General features: G+C 42.3%; 1 protein-coding gene across 3 annotated transcripts in view; it reads right to left on the bottom strand.

Annotated features, from left to right (window-relative positions):
* Positions 1-309: 309 nt before the first annotated feature.
* AREL1 (apoptosis resistant E3 ubiquitin protein ligase 1) overlaps positions 310-21,994 on the bottom strand; it is a 34,382-nt gene continuing 12,697 nt past the window's right edge. Inside the window, exons 3-20 of one of the 3 annotated variants that reach the window (XM_016208671.2) lie at positions 18,204-18,264; positions 17,074-17,300; positions 15,910-16,147; positions 13,992-14,161; positions 13,560-13,740; positions 13,131-13,378; positions 11,553-11,630; positions 10,760-10,901; positions 10,531-10,652; positions 9,508-9,583; positions 8,884-8,993; positions 8,040-8,219; positions 7,742-7,867; positions 6,286-6,415; positions 6,140-6,198; positions 3,782-3,871; positions 3,018-3,193; positions 310-2,919 (exon numbers count right to left, since the gene is read on the bottom strand). In XM_016208671.2, coding sequence (XP_016064157.1) covers positions 2,817-2,919; positions 3,018-3,193; positions 3,782-3,871; positions 6,140-6,198; positions 6,286-6,415; positions 7,742-7,867; positions 8,040-8,219; positions 8,884-8,993; positions 9,508-9,583; positions 10,531-10,652; positions 10,760-10,901; positions 11,553-11,630; positions 13,131-13,378; positions 13,560-13,740; positions 13,992-14,161; positions 15,910-16,147; positions 17,074-17,300; positions 18,204-18,219 — 2,472 coding nt within the window. In that variant the 5' untranslated portion in view covers positions 18,220-18,264 and the 3' untranslated portion in view covers positions 310-2,816. The remainder of the gene's footprint in view (positions 2,920-3,017; positions 3,194-3,781; positions 3,872-6,139; positions 6,199-6,285; positions 6,416-7,741; positions 7,868-8,039; positions 8,220-8,883; positions 8,994-9,507; positions 9,584-10,530; positions 10,653-10,759; positions 10,902-11,552; positions 11,631-13,130; positions 13,379-13,559; positions 13,741-13,991; positions 14,162-15,909; positions 16,148-17,073; positions 17,301-18,203; positions 18,265-21,994) is intronic. The other 2 variants (XM_016208673.2, XM_016208672.2) reach the window with 2 other exon arrangements.

The raw sequence follows: 21,994 nt of genomic DNA, 5'->3' as shown, positions 1-21,994 counted from the left end.
CCTTGCATTTTTTATTTCCAAATTTTCTACACTGGTTTCTTATGTAGTAAAACTATAACAAATTATTGTTTAAAAGACTGATGAGAACAGACATCCTCTGCTCTTGTCAAACTGCACAAGCACTTGTCCCGCCCATTGGTTATCTGTGCAATGACAGTGCCCCTGCTTGGCACCATGGACAGCAATCAGGGAAGGGTGAAAGGGCAAGAGGCCTGGGATAAGCCAAGGCTCCCAGTGCACATTCTACCCTGAGCTGCCTGCTTCTGAAGGAATTCCTGGGAAAATGCAAAAAACATTTCTACTCCTTAGTCCTTTTAAACATTTATTTATTTACTGTACAAAATATTTACACAATCACTGCAACTGTCTGGCCCTTTTGCCTGGCCTGACAAATTTGCAGCAGGGCTTGGTCTCCACTGAAGTTCTAGAAACATGCCAATGTTCTCCTTGGTGTTCAGTTGGTGTCTGGTCTCCTTCAGAGACACTGAAAGGCCAGGAGGTTAGCTGACCCCAAAGTACCTGGGCCACAAGGACATAAATAAAGAAGTGGCCAAAATAAGAAACATGAATAGAAAATTGCCCAAAAAGTAACAGACACTAGTCCTTTTCTCTGACATTCTGTACCTTTCCCCACACTGTCTAGTACCAAAGCAGGATTAGAAAGAGAAGGTAAAAGAAAGGCCAAAAAAAGCAACGATACATTTGAACAGAGTTAGGAGAGAGAGTAAACTGGAAGAATAGAAAACCACAACAGTACCAAAGGGTTTTGTTAAACAAAGGCCCTGGGGCCCAGGACCACCACAGGGACACAGCTGCCCCTGCTGGGCGGCAGTGGTGCCCAGGGCGCTTTGAGAAGTGCTATGACTAGAGCTTAAAATGACAGGTCTAGCCAAGAAAATCAAATAGAGCTCCAGCATCAGTCTGTGGAGGGCTGCTGGAAGGGAGAAAGCAGAATCCAGAAGAGGAATAACTGCCAAAGACAACAGAGCCAGCCCAAGTGCCCCCTGCTGGAAACTCCTCTCTGGGCCGGAGGGGGCAGCATCGTGTTTCCCAGGGTGATGACCAAGCTTGCCTTTACACATCCCGTGGGAAACACTGGGGCAAGCAGCAGCACCTTGTCCTGGTCCCTGAGGAGAGCAGTGACCGTGTGGCATGGAGGACCCTGTGGTGTAGAGGCCCTGATGATGGATCCTGGACCCCAAGAATGAGTGAGGTCAGCACCCACACCAAGGACAAATGACAACTGCGAAGGAGTGAGGTCAGGCAGGAACAGCAGCAGCTCAGGAAGGCTTGTTCCTTGTGATCCCTGGGAACAGAAGGGCTCAGACTTGCTTCCAGGAGGCCAAGGCAATGCCACAAGTCCTGCCTCCTCTCTGGACTCTGTGTACTTGCTGGTTTTGGCAATAAAGATGGCTTGTAATAGTCTCAGAGTTGAGCGCCCCACTGGGAATGGTGGCTTACAGCAAAGCCTTCTTAAAAACAGAAATTTTGGATAGTTGGTGAGATTTTGAGTCTTGGAAATGTTTTCATTCAAATCGTAATGGAAAGGGATGTTGCCATAATCCAAGAGACAGCAGCAGGTTCTCTTCCATCATCACGTAATAGTGAACCTAATATATCTCCCTCCCTTCTTAGTTCCCCTGCTGGTAACTGATGGAATAAAGGGAAGTAACTGGGACAGCTAGGTGTTTACTGCCTGACAGATCTCCTCTATCTGATCCGTGTCCTGACCCCAAGGACCAGTGATAAGCCTTAAACTACAGGTCCCTTTTCCCTTGCCTCAGTGGGGCCAGAGAACACCAGAGAGAGAAGCAGGGATCACTGGCATTCTAGTCTTACGGTCCCAGTCCCTTGCTCCAAAATGTTCTTCAGTAGAAAGCAAAAGAATCCCCAGCTATTAGCAGACTGCATAACTCGGAGGTAGGTGGCCAGGCCCAGCCACGCTCCAGTGTGAAGAACAAACTCAGGGACAAGCATCAGTAGTCTTCAAGCCAGCCATGTGCCTAGATGTGCCCCAAACCTTACATAAGATCAGATTCAGCACTGAGGCCATAGCCCAGCTATCTTTCACATGCTTAGGTCTTCTTCTCACTGGCTCAAACTCAAGAAAAAGCTTAGAGTTCTTCTTTAGAGATTAATGACCATTTCCAGAAACACCTGCAGGGAAAGCTCCTTTTCCAGTTCAGCCACCACACAAAAAGATCCTTTTGTGCTCTCAGCCCCCATTAGAGGTAGTCCAGTGGCACCGCCTATGCCTGCCATTGTGCAGAGAGACAAAACCAAAGACAGAGCATGTGGGCCACTTCCTGTCTGTGCTTCTCCTGGCTGCTGATGAAAAGAGGCAATAACCCTGCCTACAAGAAGGACTCACAGACCTCAGGTCAAGTAATGAGGGCCCAGAAGGACCTCGAAGGAGCATAAGCAGAGGAGGTTGAGCAAGGCGAGGACACCAGCTTCCCAATGAGAGCTGAGCCCTTTGTGTAATCTCCTTCAGCTAATGAGGCAGCTCCTGCTACTGAGATCTTCTAAGAGCCAAGTGGAATTATAGCAGCACGGTCCTCTTCTCGTGACTGAACAAGTAGCTCAGATTACGTACCATGCCAAAGTGGCTGGGGCGGTGGGGGGGACAATGGGGCAGGGAGAGGGCGAAGGAAGGACAAGGCTTGTAGGTGACAAAATAGTCCAGACACTGGGGTGCATGCAGCAGCTTCTGGTTGATGGTTAAGTGTCATGTTAGTATCAGTGGTTATGATGTCTGTTGCGTGCACCCAGATACTCCAGAAAGCACGGGAGCCAAGAGGATGGCAGGAGAGTGGTCAGAGCATGCCAAAGCCCTCACAGCCCTCGCTGATGGCCAGCTGCAGCATCCTATGCACCTCTTCATACGAGTCGTACGTAGGGAGGCACAGCTGGTTAAAACTGGAAGGGCAAAATGAGAAGGGATTAACTCAGAAACACTGCAAAGGCTGGAAAGATAATCCCCCAGGAGAGCATGCACTGGGCAATCAGACACCTACCATGTGTGGGCGGTTGGGAGCGTGCTGTGGGTCGGAGCAGCAATAATCTGGAATGAGGGACAGAGCGCAGCAAAGCCTCCGGGTGGTAGCTGAGAGGAGCCTGTAGTGAACTGAAGCAGCCGAGCCAACTCCTCCTGGGTCAAACTGGAAACCACCGTCCAAAACCACCTCATGACCTGGCAGGGAGGGCACAAGGCTGGGGTCATACCAATATGCAGCTCAGGATTTGACCCTGGGGCAGGGAAGCAATAGGATACCCCAAAGAGGGGGTGTGGCCCAGTAACCATTCTATGAGGACATGGGTAGGAATGGTTAGAATTCACAAACTCTTTAGGAGTTTGCATTGTCACAGTCAGGAGGGAAGTCGTCGACTGCTTGGTTCTCTTTCTTTGACTTTCCCATGCACTGCTTCTGTGGCAGTCAGCATGATAGCCAAGAGAGACCAGGGCTCCCTTTTGCCTAAACCACCACCTGCCTTTCCCACATATATCATTTTCCCCAGCTGATATGTCTGCTTTTCTGACTCCTCAACTTTTCATTTTTAATCGTCACCTGAGGATATGTTTGGGGGGGGGGGGGTGGAGAGAAATATTGGTATGAGCTTCCTGTATACACCCTGACCAGGGATGGAACCCACAACCATTTGGCACATGGGACAATGCTCCAACCAATTGAGCCATCAGGCCAGGGCTTCAACTTTTGTCTTCTGAAACCTTCTTTACAACATGGCACAAACCCAACTAAAATATATTTGGCCCACTTACCTTTTCTCTGAAATGCCATGAGCCACCAACGACCATTGCATGAGCTTTGAAGTCAGACACACTAATGTCTCCAGTCCCACACATCAGCAGCTGGAGAAGATAGTCAGGTGTTACTAGGACAGTCAGAGGGAGAAAGACCCAGCATAAGGTCAATTACCTCTGTTAATATGCAAAAATGTGGAATAAAGAAAACACCAGGAAAAAGACAAAAGGTGAGGTCACAATGCCAAAATACAGCTTTAGGAAAATCAATTATAATAGGCCAATGGTTCGTAACCAGTGCGGTAAAAAATCATACAGCCTTTTTTTTTTATGCAGTTTTTTGTTGTTTTTAAATATATCTTTTATTGATTTCAGAGACAGGGAGGGAGAGGGAGAGGGAGACAGAAACATCAGTGATCAGAGAGTCATTGATCGGCTGCCTCCTGCACACCCCCTACTGGGGATCGAGCCCGCAACCCTGGGCATGTGCCCTGAGCAGGAATCGAACAGCGATCTCCTGGTTCATAGGCGAATGTTCAACTGCTGAGCCATGCCGGCCGGGCTTTTTTAAATTGACTTTTGAGAGAGAGAAAGAGAGAAACATGGATGTGAGAGAGACACATCAACTGGTTGCCTCCAGCACATGCCCCAACCATGATCAAACCCATAACCTGAGTATCTGATTCCTGATCAGGAATCAAATCGGCTACCTTTAGGTGCATAGATGACTATCAGCCAACTGAGCCACACCAGCCAGGGCAAATCACACAGCACTTTAAAAAAGATATAGATGCCTGTGGCCTTATCCTAAACCTATTGAATCAGAGTCTCTAGGAGTGGATTACGAGCTTATATATTTTGAAAAAGTTCCCCAAGCATTTCTGATGTGCACACCTAATTACAAAAAGGGAACTAAGTAGCTATCTGACAGTCTTCTCTGGACATAGCCTGGAAATACCAGGGAGAAAAGCAGGCCCTTTCCCTTTGATGAAGACCCCCAGCCCCATTGATAAATCTTTCAGATGGCCTTTCCTTTTCTCCAGGATCCATCCTTTCGTGGACTGAACTTATACCACCTTCCTTCCCTTCAGCCCTGCCCCTATTTAATCAGATAAATTTAAAAGCATGCCAAAAAATAAGAACATTAATGAGATCAGCACCCTCAACATCTCGTTCATGTCTTGGTCTGGTTCAGGATCCTGCACCTTACTGCACAGACTGTGAGTACTCATCCAATAGCTATAAGGATGATACGTCCTAATCAAGAGACAAGAAAGGCTCAAATTAAGCCTCGGAGCCTCAGCTCCTTCAGAAAGAACTTGTTAAGCTAATGAGCAACCAAGAGCAACTGTAAGAGACAGTGTCCTTCCTTCCTACTCACTTTTACAAATTGTTATAAATGCTTTGCTTCGTGATAAAAACAAAATACACCAGTAGCTATTCCTCAGCCCAAAAAAATAACAGCACTAGGTTTCTATCGGACACTTTAAGCTGAGATGGAGAGTTCACTTTGTTTAGATTTCATATTTAAGGGGACAAAATGTGACAAAAATTGCACAAGACTTTGAGTCTTGTTCTCTAAAACAGTTCAGTTTATAAAAATAAAAACAAGACCACCTAAACTTTCTTGGTTTTTCATTTTTAAAGAAAAACTTTCTCCATACAGGAAACAGTCCGCAAGAACACACTCCTCTTAAGAGCTACGGAAAGTTGAAACTAATAAATTGCATTATATGTATCATCTGTGAGCAGCAGGTAAAAACAAACTGATTTTAGGTTTTGTCTACACCTGATAAGAACTCCTACTGTGCTACTTATAGAATGGCATTTACCATCTTAGAGCCATTTTTTGGTTGGTAGAGGATCTGAAATAAGAATATATTAACTGTATAGCATTGTGGCCCCAAACTTTGAAATATGTCTCCTTCACTGGAACGTAGCTCCATGAGGGCAGGGCTGTTTCATTCATTGCTATCTCCCTAGTGCTTTGAACGCATGCGGCATACAGGAGGCACTCAATAATAGTGCCTGAACAAATAAATTACATTATTCCCTTAAGTCACCTTTAAACGTCAAAGACTGTACATGATACCAATTCTTTAGTACTCAACCAGTATCAATAATATTTGATAAATAAGTGAATAGTAATTATTCTCTTCAAAAATGATTAGTTGCTTGCTGGTTTCTAATTTTCACATTCTAACGTTCTAAAAGCTGAAAAACGGGCCAATGCAATGGGAAGAAGGTAAAAGTGAAGTCAACCTTGCACAAAGGGCTTTCCTACCACATCTCAAACCAGAAGATGCAATAAGCTAGTTTCTGTGGGCAAGGTAAACACTGGGTCAAGACTGGGGGTTTGTGATTGTAAGCACTTACCTCAAGCTCATTTTCATCAAAAATAGCCAAAAGGTTCTCCGGGACCAACTCATTCAGGCCTGAAACAAAGTAGTCCAGTTAAAACCATACCCACACCATGGATACAGGTATTTCCATCTTAAAGCTAAGAGCAGACAGAGTCTCACCTTTCAGGAAATGTTCCACCTCCTCTTTCACTTGACTGGCCAGCCGATATTGGGCCAGCAAATTTAAATAGAAGATTTTATTAGCATTGGTGACTGGGGTTTGAGCTCCACCTGTCATGAGTTCTATAACCTAAAATAAGATGCAAAAGACAGACAGGGAGAGGCTGTGGATGAGAGTTTGTAAGAGGATATCTGCCCAGTATGTTCCACAAACACAGCATTAATGAGGTCCATCACAGTTGGAAGTTTCTGCTTCACATTCAGTTTAACACACTTGGTTTTATACAGTTACTAAGCTTCAGGGTTCCTACCACTATTGCTGTCTTCTACTAGCTATTTCTGAAGTGGGTATCTGAGGGAGTCTTCTCTGACCTGGTCAAACAGGTTTGTAATATTTTAATGTCTCCATGATCCGAAATTAAACCATCACTGACCTCTTCTCTTAAACCCCTGAGCCACTTGAGAATAAATAAAGCCAGATAAGTACTGAAGTCTTTTTAGGTCTCAGAAGTTCTAAGATGGGAATGGCTGTTCCCTTACACATCCTTCCCTTACAGTCCCACAATGGTCACAAAGGATATGTGATGATCAGTACAATGGTATCAATCAGTGGTCACAGTTTCTCAGTCATTGCTATTTTGTTTTCAATTGTATGTTATTGCGACTTTAGCTTCCCCTTTATCATTTGATAGACAGAACTACATTTGCATCAGAAATACTTTTGGATAATTTTGTTGTTGTTTTTTGTTTGTTTCATTTTGTTTTTAATATGTCTTTATTTTTTTCAGAGAGAGGAAGGGAGAGGAAGAGAGAGAGAGAAACATTAATGATGAGAGAGTCATTGATGGGCTGCCTCCTGCACGCCCCCCACTGGGGATCGAGCCCGAAACCCGGGCATGTGCCCTGAACGGGAATCGAAGCACAATCTCCTGGATCCTAGGTCGATGCTCAACCATTGAGCCATGCCCGGCTGGGCTTAGATAATTTTGTAATAAAAGGTTTAAAAATATATAGGTACAGTGTTAAAATAAGAGTTACCACCACTAACTAGTTGAGATAGACACTTCTATCCCTTCCAAAGCTCCTTGTGCAGTGACAGACACTTCATATCACTAAGTTCTTTTTCTACTGGAAAGTAGAACAAGTGGGAGAAATGGGCCCATGTGTCTTTTGTTCCATTTACATGGGCCAAGATCATAAAGTGTGCGATGCAATGCCCTGAAGCTACGCTCCCCAATGTGGCTGCCACTAGCCACAGGCGGTTATTTACATTTAAGTAAATGAAAATTTAAAAATGAGAAATTCAGTTATTTGGTCATACTAGCCACATTTGGGGTGCTCAACATACAGCACAAATAGAGAACATTTCCATTATTGCAGAAAGTTCTATTAGACAGCACTGCTCTGGAAGAGGGTGGGAATCATGGGACCCATAGGCTCTGGTCCTCTTTCTCACCTTATCCAATTGGCCTGATTTGTTATATTTCTCTTCTGCAAAGACCAGCTCCATCTCACTCATGTCATTGTTGAGGATGAAACAAACTTTAGATTTGTAGAATTCTGGGTCATCTGTTTCAAAGTACTAAGGAGACAGAAAGAGACAGAATAGAACATACGACTCTTACCCAGAAATGAAATTATAACTGCTTGGGACCAATTACCCCTTCAACCTTAAGAAGAATTAGCTCAGAGCAGAGAGACTCCAGAGTTAATGGCCAGCGGCCTTAGTAGAAAAGACACACCTCAGACATTACCTTGTAATGCATACGTAATCCTATGATTTGGGCCAAGAAAGAGCGGGTGAAGCGAGCACGGACCAACTGCTTGTAGGCTCCTCCTAGAGAGGACTCATAGAGGCACTTGCCCACGAGCCGCCCCGCAAACTCGTACATCTTCAAGCGCAGGTGAGCAGGGCGATTAGGGTTGGGATGCACCTGCCAAGGACAGACATTAAAAGGCTCTGGGCCATTTTTCTTCAAGCCTAGTTCTGGAAAGACCCTCCCTCCAAATCCATTCCAAGGGAGCAATTTCAGGATTCGATCAAAGAGCCCATCCAAACGGTATTGGCCTTTTGGTGGCCACTACTGAGTAATCCAGAGTGACGGGAGGGTGAGGGGCAAAGGTGGACTTACACTAGGCTGAAGAACCTTAATGAAGCTTGAGGCCTCATCTGGCTGACATGGAAGTGAATCAGTAGATGATGTGAGCCTTCTCCCTAAACCAGAACTTCTTTCAGCCAGTCTACTTCTCTACTCCTGACACCTCTGCCTAGTCAAAGGTCCAGTACAGAATTCAATAGCTTCAGGTATGTTTTGAGAAAATGGATTAATTATTATTATAATTAGTAAAATAGCCATTGCATTATAATGCTTTTTAGTAAAATATTCATCTGTCTGCATTTTCTCTTATTCTAGAGATGAAATAATGAAGGCAAAGCAGAGGGAGGCAATCCGATTAGTTCATATTATAGGTATCAAAATTAAGAACGGCACAGGTTGTCAGATTCCCAAGACAGGTTATTAACCTTAAACCCTTGTCAGTCTATTGCATTATAACATAATCTACACCCACCCATCTACAGGGAAGTCACAGACTCACTAATGCTTGGTTGTTGTCACTGAATCGGGTGAAGAGCTGGTTGGTGGTATCAAATAGTGCTTTGCAGATTAGCTCAAACCATTCCCGGCGAGGCCCTCCCCAGTCCAGAGCTGAAAAGCATAATAAAAATAAAAAGTGACTCTGGCCTGCTACCTTTTATCATGTTTGTTAATTAACTCATTATTTTCTACTCTCCACACTTCCTCCATTCCACTACCTTAGTGCTTCCCCCTTCCAACCCACCTAAACTGGGGACTTATTTTGAAATCCCACCCTTCTATAGGATTAAAGGTCACTATTTCCCCTATTGTGGAAATACAGGAGATAAGAGATCCCAGGAAATGGACATTTTTCTTAGTTCTAAAAAGATTAAAAGTTTGCCCTTCTGCTTCAAACTCATAGAACTCTCCCTTCAAATCCCTGTATGTCTGCACTCTATGAGATCCACCAAATCATCCAGCCTGTAAACACCACCCTTTTTATCCTGACTCGTGATTTTTTTCCCTTGGAAAAAGAAGCTGAGATGTGTTTAAGGGGGTTTTGTTTTTTGGGGAGAGAGGGTAAGAAAGAGAACAGGAATGGGGAGTAGAATTAAAAAGATGAATATGAAATTTCAAAGCTGACCTTCTTCATCCTGGAAAACCACTTCAAAGTTTTTGCTCCAATCTGAGATGGAAAAATTCCGAGTGGCTTTCAGAGACTGAAAAGCAGGGAAAGGAAGTATCAGAACACTGGCTGGCATCTCTTGGGTGTTAACGACAAGAACACAAGAATAATGACATTGTCCACTAGTTCTCAGAGGCGACCTATTTCTCATAAACAAGCTTTAATAACACCATCCCATATTTAAAATGCCTGTGTCTCCAGAAGAAATGTAAGGTTTTAAGGTTTTAAACAATAATCTAATTCATCTAAAGTTGAAGCTGGTTTTTCTTTTTATAACCCTCATTAATGAGAAAACACTTAAAGAGCTAAAAATGGCTCAGATTAGTAAGCTGTCAGCAAGAGAACTAAGGAGTCCTGGTTTTCAGTAAAGCACAGTCTACTTGCTAGACATCTTTATCCGAGGCTAGGTTCAGACAGGGAGCCACACCACATGGAGAATGCAGCAGAGAAAAGGGGTTTCCAGTCACACCTACCAGAGCCAAACATCACAAACACATTCTGGACTGCGACCAAGCCTTCTCATTCTTGGGGAATGTAAGAACTATGCCAGTGTCTGTGCAGTGGAGACAGACACACATCAGGTGTTCCTTTTCCATCAGACCAGAGAGACAACAAAAATCCTTGCCTTTTAATCCAACAAGAGCTCTTCTATTCCAGGGATTCAATAACAAGAACTTTCTTCTGTAACAACTACTTACACCTGCCCTGCATATGAGTTCCATGAGCTTATTCAGGAACTTGTGCAGTACAGATTCTAAAGCCAATTTGTCAACCAGTCTCTCTCCTCAATAACATACCTCCAACAAACCTGCCCCAAACTTAGTATGGCCAAACAGAAGAACAGTCTTTAATAGGTATGTTTAGAGAGGAGAGAAATTCAGGTTTCATGAAAAAGATAACCTGAAGAATATAACCAAATACCAAAGAAGTTTCTGGTTGGGAAACTTTGATAACTATCAACAGAGATGAAACTTTACTCACCGATTCCAACAAGGCATGTCTGCTAACCTTCAGGGTGACTTTGGAATGTGGTCTTTTCATATGTACCTGCCGAAGCTCTCGCTGGAAAAAGTTCACCTTGTCCTGAAAGGTCTCAGAGCCTCCTGAGGAGCAAGATTCATCATGATTACAGCCTATTACAAGACATCTGCACAGGCGACCTCTATACCCTCAGGCACCCACAGTAGCTGTGGTCACTGCCCAACTTTACCTATGTTCTTATGGAGGGAACGGATGAAAGTGGCTGCGAGGATGTTCCTCTCCTTACAGCTGAGCTCCACAGGAGGCTGTATGCCATCATCCACCACCAGGGTAAGGAGCTTATGGACAGGGTCGGGCCCAAGGTATGAAAACTAGCAAAGGGAAAAAAAAGTTAATTTATAAAACCCTCTAATCCAATAAAAACCACCCACATCCCTACCCTTCTGTACCAACCAACAAAAACAAGTTAAGCCTGTTTTCTCCAAATGAGTATCTGCCAGGAGTATATCTCCTTGTTTTTCACCTCAGGGCTCTATAATTCAAATTTTATTTTAAATTACTTGATTCACAGAGATTGCCTTTAGTAAGGATCACAGGCAACACTACAGATCTTTCAACAAAGAATATAAGCAGGATGAAAACAGTAAAGACATATCAAATAGCAACTGAATACCTGAAGAGGTTAGGCAAACTAGATGGCGGAAAGTGATTTGCCTTTAGATTCCAAAAGCTCAGAAAAATTAAAAATTTAATATATGAGATCACTGATTCTAAAAGAGCTTCAGCATACTGGGAGACCAAGCTGGGGGCAAAGTTACCAACAGCCTCTCCGTTAACTTAGTCCTAAAGTTAACGGGAAAAAGAGAACTCTCACAATATTCTGACTTGCTTCTAAATTCCTGCTTCTGTAAGCACTTGTCTTTCCAGACTGTTTCTATTCTTCATGACATTTCATGAAGAGATAACAACGGACAGGCTGACATATTCCAGAGTTGAAGTCTGCTCAGTAAGGTTCCACTTACTTTGGTTCCTGGGCACACTCGGAAGGTATAAAGGCGCCAGGGAATGATCTTCAGGTAGAACTCCTTCACTGAGAATTGCTGCAGGACCAACATACAACAAATGAAGTGAGTGATAAGTAAGGCTCTATTTGGGTACTGTAACTCAAATACCAGAGTCCCTATCTAAACTTCTCATGGTAAACCTTTCCCTCTATGTACAAAAAAGATAGTTTACGTCAGCACTGAAATCAAAAAATAACATCACCCTATCAAAATAGGCAAATTAAAAGTATTACTCCGACAGTGCAATTTCAATTAGAGACATTTCGTAATCTTAACACTCGAGTCTTCCTCCCATTTGTAAATATCTGAGCTTAGGTTTCACTTTATGAGTAGAGAATATTTCACCTAGAAACAATTAAAATCTTCTGCTCAGCTAGGCGCTGCTCAAACAGACTTCTTATAAGTCAATGGACAGGGAACACCAGTGGACCATACCCACTGCTTTGTCCCTATTTGAATGGTACCAACGATTTGCCGGGGAAGAGGGATGGGGAGTAGAAGGGTGATGGGGGTGGGGTGAAGTTGCAAACCAAAAAGTTCATAAAAATCCATTATGTAAGAATAAAAAACGATCTCTTTATGCCACTTACCAAATGGGAAAAAAATGACATAATTTTTATTTTAAAAATAACCTGTTATCTGAATGTGTAGTAGGTCAGATTTTTTTTTTTTAAACTCTTCATTAAAGAAAATTTCACACACATAATAAAGAGTATAATGAACCCCTCACCAGCTTCAACAATTATCAATTCATAACCAATCTTGTTTCATCTGTACCCTACCAGTTCCCTCATTACCATTACCCCAGGCCAAATTAAGTCTAGATTTTTAAATGATGAATGGTAATGGTACACAGAAAAGTGTTCTGAAGGAGAACAGAATTAGAAGTCGTTTTGATTATGAGATTAAAGGATATAATGGGATGTTTCAAGAGTCTCATTTCTCTGAGGTTTGAATGAATAAGCAAAATACAAATAATAAAAGAAAATCCCTAACACAAGGCACCTCTTAGCTCAGGGGCCTTGGGAAGTTCACCTCCTTGTCTCTGCCAAAATTTCTCTGTTCTAATCCTGTAGCCTGATGGTGACATCCATTTATTGTGGTTTCACAGATCACAGAATGAAAGATCAAATTGTTTTAAAACGGCACAAGGGGAAAACAGTAATTTTTTATACTAGTGAGATACTTTAAATGGTTAAAGTAGCCTTCTTTAAAACTCTAAGAGCCATGCCTTGAAAAAAAATCTTCCCAGAAGCACTCAAAGGGCAGAACACCACAGGTTCCCTAAAGCTCCACGGCACACACTAGACAGAGATTTATTCTGGTCCAAACCAAACACTGGCAGAAGAGGCGGCACACTCTGCTGCTTCACTGTAAGTGGCCTCTCTTAGTATCCTAGAAACCCTCCAAGTCAGTGATCTTCCCTGATTCTCACACTATTACTCTGTGGTTTTTGTTCCCAAATCCCAAATCCCAAATCCCAATCACATACAGGCTCAGGCACAGGGATTTTGAGGCAAGAATGGGAGTTCCAACCTTTGGTGACACATAGCAGTACACCTTCTTGGGTTTCTTCACCTTCTCAGGTGTGTGACACTCAGAAGGTGAATCTTCATCTTCCTCCTCAACAGCCATGGAAGGCCGGCGCTGGGAAGAGCTCATGTGCATGGGCGGGAGGTGCCACGGTGTGCTGGTACAGTTGGTAGCATTATAAAGATAAGCCTCAAAGTAAATGCTCACTCCTGAGGTGGACACATTGCGTTCAACAATATTCTTCTCATTCTCTGAAGTTGAATAAAGAATAAAGTTTAGAGTAGGAGTCAGAGGAGAAAGAAAATTACCTGCCACTAGACCTTTAGTCCACTGGACTCTAAGCTAAGTTTGGCTCAAACAGCAAATGTCTGTGAGGTCATCAGAAGAGCACAGACATGCAAAGAACAAATCACAGCTTTTCTTTCAACTCACCACTTAGGACAATAATGTCAAATTCGCCGTTATTGATTGGTTGATTTTGATACGAAATGCAGGCATGGAAGCAGCCGCGAGAATGCAGGGTGAGTCGCAAGAACACCTGGCAAGTCTGCCTGTTGGATGTCACTGACTTCTCAAAGGACACACCAGTATGTTCTTCTTCTTGGGGACCAAGCTGTAGGAGAAAAACAAAATATCACTAAACATATATAACTTTCCCTATTTGCATTTTAATTTATTCTTTACAAAGAACTTTCCTATCTATGAGCTAATCTAAGTCTCAATTACTAGTGAGATGGGTATTATCAGTTGAAGGAAGAACAGCACAGAAGTCAAGAAGACGGAGAGAAGAGATGGAAGTGAATTAGAAAAGGTGAGAATGACAGAGAAAGGAGCACACAGAGAAGGAAAGGGGAGGCTGCTTACCTCATGAATGGACAAACTATAATTGTGCTCGTCTCTGAAGGACGTAGAATTGTTGGTAGGGTTGTCATACTCATCTCGGGGCACTATTTGAAGGGTGTGTGGCTGCCCACAGGTCAACACAAGAGTAGAAAAATGGCACACAATTTTTGTCTTGGAAGGAACCACCATTCCTGGAATAAAGACAGTATAATCTAACATTTAGAGAGGTGCTTTTCAGGGAACAAAGATTCCTCATTCAGTGAGTCCTTAGAGAGCTGGGTCCAGCCCAACTCCTAGGGATAAACACCACCATCAAGAGGCAGAGGAAAAAAAAGAAAACAAAGAGATTAATTCAAATAAACTTTGGGGACTCGTTTTTACAAATTCCTAACCACTGCAAGCTCTAAACAAAATGAGAAGAGAAATTGGAGAAAACAGCACTGAGAGTTGCAGACACAATGCCTAGAGTCCCAGTGGAAATCTATGAGTGAGCCAGGCCTCAAAACTAAGCACTGAACAATTGCAAAACAAACCAAAACCCCCTAAATGCTCAGGTGCAAATCTAACAAAACATATACAAGGCTTGTAATTGAAAACAACAAGATGCTGATAAAAGAAACAAAAAAGGTCTAAATAATGGTGAGATGTACCATGTTTATGAATTGGAATACTCAGCACAGTGAAGATGTCAATTCTTCCCAAATGATATAAAGGTTTAACACAGTTCTTATCAAAATCTCAGCAAGATTTTTTGTAACTTTAGACAGTATTATTCTAAAATGTATATGGAAAGGCAATACCTAAAATAATTCTGAAATAAAAGAGGGAAGTGGAAAGAGGCAGTTTACCCAATTTCAACACTAATTATATAACTACAGTATCAAGACTGTGGTATTGGGGGAGGGAAAGACACATCAATCAATGGAACATAACAGAGAACCCAAAAAGAGATGCCTACAAATATGCCCAACTCATCCTTAACAAAGGTGTAAAAGCAATATAACAGGGCAAAGACAGCCTTTTCAACAAATGGTGCTAGAGCAACGGAACTGCTATGTGCAATAAAACAAAACAAACAACCTAAAAACCCCTTGACCCAAGTCTCATTCATAAAAATGAACTAAAAACAGATCATAACCTAGAATATAAAATGTAAAACTATGTAACTTTTAGGGGGAACAAAAGGAGAAAATCTTCAGGATCTAGGACTACTCAAAGAGCTCTCCTACACTAAAGTATGATCTATAAAAGGAAACACTGATAAACTGACATCATCAAAATGAAAAACTTTTGCACTGTGAAAGACCCTGTTGTGAGGATAAAAAGAAAAGCTGAAGATTGAGAGAAAATATTTGCAAACTACTTATCTAACAAAGGACTAGTATGTAGAATTTATAAAGACTCTCAAAACTCAATAGTAAAAAACCAAAAAATCTAATTAGAAAATGGCCAACAGACATAAAAAGACATTTCACCAAAGAGGATACAGAGATGGCAAATAAGCACATGAAAAGGTGTTCAACATCACTAGCCATGAGGGAAGTGCAAATGAAAACCACCACACCCTCACCAGAATGGCTAAAATGAGCACTGGTGACAATATCAAACGTTGCCGAGGACGAGAAGAAGCTGGACTATTCACACACTGCTGGGGATGTGAAGTGCTATAGGGACGCTGGAGGAGAGCTGGGCAGCTTCTCAAAGATACTAAGCATGTAACTACCATGTGACCCAGCAACTGCATTCCTAGACATTTATATCAAAGAAATGAACTTACGGTCACACAAAAACCTGTACCTAAATGTTCGTAGGTTTATTCATAATAGCCAAAAACTGGAGAAAACCTAAATGTCCTCCAATTGATGAAAGGTTACAAAGAAAAAGAAAAAGGGAAAAAAGGAGGGAGGGAAGGAGAGAAAGGAAGAGAAAAAAAATGTACCAGGCTGAAAAATCTTGTAGTAGGGACTGTAGGCCACATTTAATCCACCAAGCTTCACTGAGATTTCATAACGCCCAGCCCTACGCACAGTGAAGGCCACCTTGACCACGTTGGAGCTGGGCTCCTGGAGGACTTCCTGGGTCACTGGAATTTCCACGGCTAGCTCCACATGAGAGATGTGAACTCTTAATCCCACAGGCCGATGTGCAGGGAAAGGCTGCCCGTTCTTGTAGAATAGCTGCAGTGGGAAGAGGAGGGGCACCCGTTAGTGAACAGGGGAGAAAATCATTAGCCATCGAACTCAAAAGAGTGTGAGGAGAGAGGAGGTAGCTGGTAAAACCCAGTACCTACTCCCTCCTACAGTCCTGCAGACACAGGGAGAAACAAATTCTCTCAACACTTCAAAGAAAGCCATTAAATCATGAACAAATTCGTAACCTAGTTTCGAGGACGGGGTAAGATATACCATTAAATCAACTCTGACTTGACATTTCTGAACCACAGGTGCTGCCTCCTCTGCCTTACCTGCCCTTGTTATTAGGTTATCACTGCTAATCCAGTGTAAAGGTAAGTCAGTGGGTACCACTGTCACTGAGTGACCTAAGCACCAGGCAAGGCTAGGGGGGTTCAGGCTATCAAGCTAAGCATGTTGCTATAGTCAAGTCATCACAGGGGACAGCAAACTTTTTCTAGGGCCAGAGAGTAATTATTTTTGGCTGTATGGGTCACACACAGCTATTCAATTGTGGTTAACTACTCAAGTGTGAAAGCAGCCATAGGCAATACAGGAAGATGAATGGGTGTGGCTGTGTTCCAATAAAGTTGAATTTACAGAAACAGGAGGTGTGCCTGACTTAAGTCTTGGGCCACAGTTTGCCAACCGCTGGATCTACAATAACACCAACTCTATTTAGTAATATTTTTCTCATTTTGACAAGGTAACATTAAGTTTATACTTCTTCGAAGCTAAGCACCCATTAAACCAAAGTCCTTGAGAAATTCATGACTCTTGAGATACTAATAATTCCCAAGTTCCTGGGAGGGACTGAAAAACAAAGAAAAGTGTTAATATTTCAGGCCAGCACCACCAACAGACTGAACTGGACTCTGGAAGTAAGTGACTCAGAAACCCCAATGGGGACGGAGACAGAAACATTCCCTTACATGCACTCGGAAGGCCATGCTGTGGCCCACCTCATAGGGGTCCTTCCAATCCCAGGAGACTTTGCAAGACCTGGGATCCAGGTAATTTCCCCGCACGTAGTCATAAATAGTCCGGTCCCCTCGGCGCTCACGGTCCTCATTCTGGAGGAAGCTGACTACACGTGCAGCGAGCTCGAAGAGGAACTTAATTGTGAAGAAGAAAGCAACCACAGACACTGTGACTCCGCCTGCAGGAGAGAGCACACACACCTGCCAGTTACACACGACAGCTTCTCTTTACGGAACAGGCCAGCCACCTCTCAACATGTACGGGAAGTCAGGAAGAGAAAGCAAGACTTCCAAGGAAACACTGTACTGGCTGTACCTCAGTGAGTGAAGAGGGGAATTTCTATACCAGGACTCAGACACAACCACCCTGGGGCCAAATCCCACCCAGTGCCTGTTTTTGAAAATAAAGTTTCATTGGAATGAAGCCTCACCCATTCATTTACATATTGTCTAGTGCTGCTTTTGCCCTAAACTAAGACAGTTTGGTAGTTGTGACAGACATTGTATAGGCTTGGAAGCTGAAAATATATACTCTTTAGGTCTTCATAGAAAGTTTGTCAACCCTTGTTCTATACCATGGACCACACATATCATGCCTGCCTCCCACCTTCCTGTAGGTGCTGGGCTCTCACAAAAGTAGTAAAAAGAATGTGCATTATATTCCTGCCATTTGGAAGCTTTCCCCTCCCTTGTCCACTGGCAAAAGCCCTCCCCAACCTCCACTAGAGTCTGGAGTTCCCTCTTCTGGGCTCCCTCAGACTCCTTACATTCATCTACTCTAACTTTACCCCCCCCTTGACCATCCACCTCCTTGTTCACTGCGTGAACTTCTTGTATGCAGATTTTTGCCTTATCTGACTTTGACTCAGCAGGAAACGACGTCTGGCACTGACTATAATTAGTCAATAAATATTTCCCAAATGAATGAATTCCACTGCCAACTCTGTGAAGGTACTTTCCGGCATGACTGGAAATATGTCCAAGTCTATTTTCAAAGGGAGAGAGGATAGATAGACAGGGAGACAAAAAGGATGTAAGAATCCCAAAAAAAGATAATAAAGAGAGCTCGTTCCATAACATACCAATAACGTAAAACATCAGGTCCCTTCAATGCCGACAGAAGGCCGAGGATCACAGCTGCAGCTGCAAACGAAAACTTGTTTAGTTTCTTTTCCAACTCTTTCTTACAGCCATTTCAGATTGACAGGTGCCCTATGACATATTTCAGACAAACATACTGCATCATTCCCCAAAAGACTTCTAATCTACCGACCACCCTAGGAATACCACAAACAGCCATTTGCTTTATTGCTAATTACAAAATGCAATAACATGGCTTTCATCTTCTCAGATCCAAAGCCCCAAGATAGTTTCCCTCCCCAAAGCAAATTGGTGCTAATTAAGACAAGCAAAGAGGATAATGGAGTCACTTTCCCCTTATATTTGCCTTCTGGAAGTAATTCATCTAAGTAGAAATAGTTATATAAAAATGTGGATTTTTAAAAGCAAGTATTATCATCATCATGTTGGCGTTACATAATTAAAATGAACTCTGGGTCATTCCAATAACAAGCAGTGGGCATGCAAGAGAAGTCATTTTTGCTGTTACCAATCAGATAAACTAATGGGCCCTGTGGAAGATGAGCTCAGCAGGAAGGCCAAGGGGAGGAACAAAAGGAGATCGTTCTTCTCATCGTAAATGATGCCTGCCAAGGTCACAACAATTCAAACAAGAGCTAGAGTTTGAGGGTAAACCTTCACTGTTATTAAACTTGTTTCCAGAATAAGGCTTCAATTGTCATTGCTCATTTGAACCCCCCAAGGTACTGCTAGGAAAAATGCAATATACACTGACTTTTGTATCTTATCACTGAGTTTTGACCTTAGTATGTATGAACTATATATATTCTCTATTCTACAATGCACTGAATTCACTCTTTCTTTTAGGGTCAATATATATTAAGGTTATCAATATTATCTCAACCCAGAACCTTTTATCAGTACTAGACTGTTACTTAGAGAAAAGGCAGCTGAAAATTTATAGGCTCAGATTTGAGAGGGACCAAAGCAACTTTTTATTTTATTTTATAAAGAGGGTGGGTGTACTTTTGTGTCTGATTGCGTGAAAAAATTTTAAGAGGGAGACAAAAAATGGCAGTAGTTCCTTTGATAACAATATACCCAATGAATGGCCACGTCAAGTTTCATAGAAATCTCTATTTAGACTAAAGTCCTACCAGAAATGAAATCCACACAGGAAACATTAGCATTGCCAATACACATGAATTAAGATGCTCCCAAAAGGGTCTATTATAAAGAGGCACTATACAGACCCAAAATTTGGGATCACAATTATTGAATCTCCTTCTCAAATAAGTATGTCATCTCCTGGGGCCCTATGCTGAAAAGTTGCTATCATCTCTCAAAAAAACATCTGTCTGCACCTTACAAGATGTGCTAGATGGCTTGGTAGAGCCAAAACTGGCAGTTTAACTGTTTTAGGTACTCCCTCAGTTAGATGCCATCCAATCTGATCCTGGCTGTGAAACTTCCAATCCTCAGAGAAGTAGTAACACCTAGCAGAAAATGAAGTATATGTGGCTTGTGTTATAGGACTTATAAGTCTCTTGCTTCCTGATGGAATAAAAGCAATGCCAAATTTATGGCACACACCATAAAGGTGGGGAAAATGCTTATCTACTATCTCTGACAACTACAGTCTTTTCGGAAAGAGGCAGCTTGGAGACCAATTCCAGGGCTGTAACTGTGTAACCTGTCTAGGATTCATTGCTGAATAAAGAGTTGAGATTTAATCCTTTCTATGGCACCACCTCCTTTAGTATGATAGTACTTCAATATAACTCCCCATAGCCATCAAGACTCTAAAAATCAAACCGTATTAAAAATAAAAGAGGATAGCACAGAGGATGAGGGCATGGACTCTCGAACTAGAATACCTAGGTCAAATCCATTCTCTGCCACTGACACTGTGATCCTGGAGAAGTCATTTAATCTCTCTCTAGAATGTCAGTTCCCTGTGTGTACCTCACAGGGGTGTTGTAAGGATTAAATAAGTTAACACATGTAAACAGCCTATAATAGTGCCTGGCCCACAGTGAGTTCTCAGTTTTAATTATTATTATAATTATTAATAGTAGTAGCAGTACCACTACTCCTTTGCTTCAGAGCCAACAGGAAACTCAGGGACCCTCCCTACTGGCAGTAATGAACTTGACCTTGTTGAATCCTTACCCATTTTTGCCCCCTTCACTAATTTATTAACCAAATCATCACCACTTTTCCAATAGGTCAATTCTACATTTCCATTCCAATTCCCTTTATTATTTAAAACTCAGCATACCAATTACAACTTTTCCCCAAACAACTCTCCTTGAAACCACCTTGTGACCAGGGAGTTAGCTTTGTCAATTCATCACTCACTGATCTGACCTTTACAAAATATCCTATTTCTCTCTAATAGCTCTCAAAAACCTCCCCAACAATATTTATCCATCTGCCAATTTTACCTATGGCCACAGTCTGAACTTCCTTATAGAGTTGCCATTTTCTGGTTCTTCCTGAACGCTGTCATAAAGCCTCCCTACCTTTGTCTCTGAGTACCTGATATCCTTCTAGGGTGAACCCTCGAATCACTTTTATTCCAGATTTACCTCTTCTGTAGCATTTCTGTCCTCGTACTACCCTGCCATGCCCTCTCTGCCAGTCTCTGCTCCCACCACTCCCTACAGTATTCTGCTTGGTCCCATCACCCACAACACCTTATTCACCCCACGTTCTGTCCAAATCAGACCCTTTACACTTTTACATATAAATAAGCTCTGAAATGTCCCATCTCCATGCCTTTGCAAAAGTCGTTTCCTCTGCCTAGACTATCCTCTCCCCTCAGTCTCTATCCATGAAAAACCTCTGAATCCTAAGTCCAGGGAAAACCCTATCTCCCCTCCCTGAAATCTTCCCTGATCTTCAATTTAAAAACTTATCTCCTCTGAACTCTCACACTACTTTGTTTTTATTTACCTCATACCACTTATGTTCTTTTAGTCCCTTGTTTTATTTTCCATTTCAGAGTGGTAAATAACATGAGGCAAAGACCAGTGTTAAAAATTCCCCACAGCATCCAACATGATTGCATATAGTAATTGCAATATATATGAGTAAAATATCTGCTGAGTGAACAGGATCAAATGTCTGTTCTTTTCTTTGCCCATAATGTCTAAGGATCAGGAATTTTCTAGATGGGGCCTTCACTTTAGATACAGTTTTTAAGACTTCTCTAATTAGCAGCACATTCACTTGAGCCAGGGGTTATAAACCCTTCAGACCACCAGCTGCCAGTCTACTTCAGTTCTGCAATATGTGTCAAATACCCATGCCTACAGACGTGGGCTCTCCCGCACAGCACGGCACCCAGCTCTATGGCCCCATCCTCCTCATTTTGAGCACTTATGTTTCTACAACAGTTTCCACAGCACCCTCCACTTTCTGCTGCTCACACTCCTTCATAAAATGATTTTGGAAGTCTTCCTGAGTCTAATTCAAGCACAAAGAAGTAGTATATTAAGCCTCCACCATACTATTTCATGCAATTCAGCTATATGAATTTGTTTTCAAATTCATCCATCTCTTTAGTGTTCTTGCCCTTATACAGTTCAGCAAACTGTGATACCCTAGGCTAGCAGAATAATAGTAGTATATAATAACTTACATGCTACTATTAGCTACTATTAGTTATTACATACTACTACTATGTATGTAAGTTGTTACACATATAGTATTATGTGATAACTAATAACTTCAACCCCCTTATCGATCTACTTTCCATAGGCCAATTCATCACTCACTGATCTGACCT

This window comes from Miniopterus natalensis, chromosome 1 (assembly GCF_054644295.1).
Source record: "Miniopterus natalensis isolate mMinNat1 chromosome 1, mMinNat1.hap1, whole genome shotgun sequence".
Lineage (NCBI taxonomy): Eukaryota > Metazoa > Chordata > Mammalia > Chiroptera > Miniopteridae > Miniopterus > Miniopterus natalensis.
Note: the sequence above shows the minus strand (reverse complement) of the source record. Positions and strands in the feature narration are given on the sequence as shown.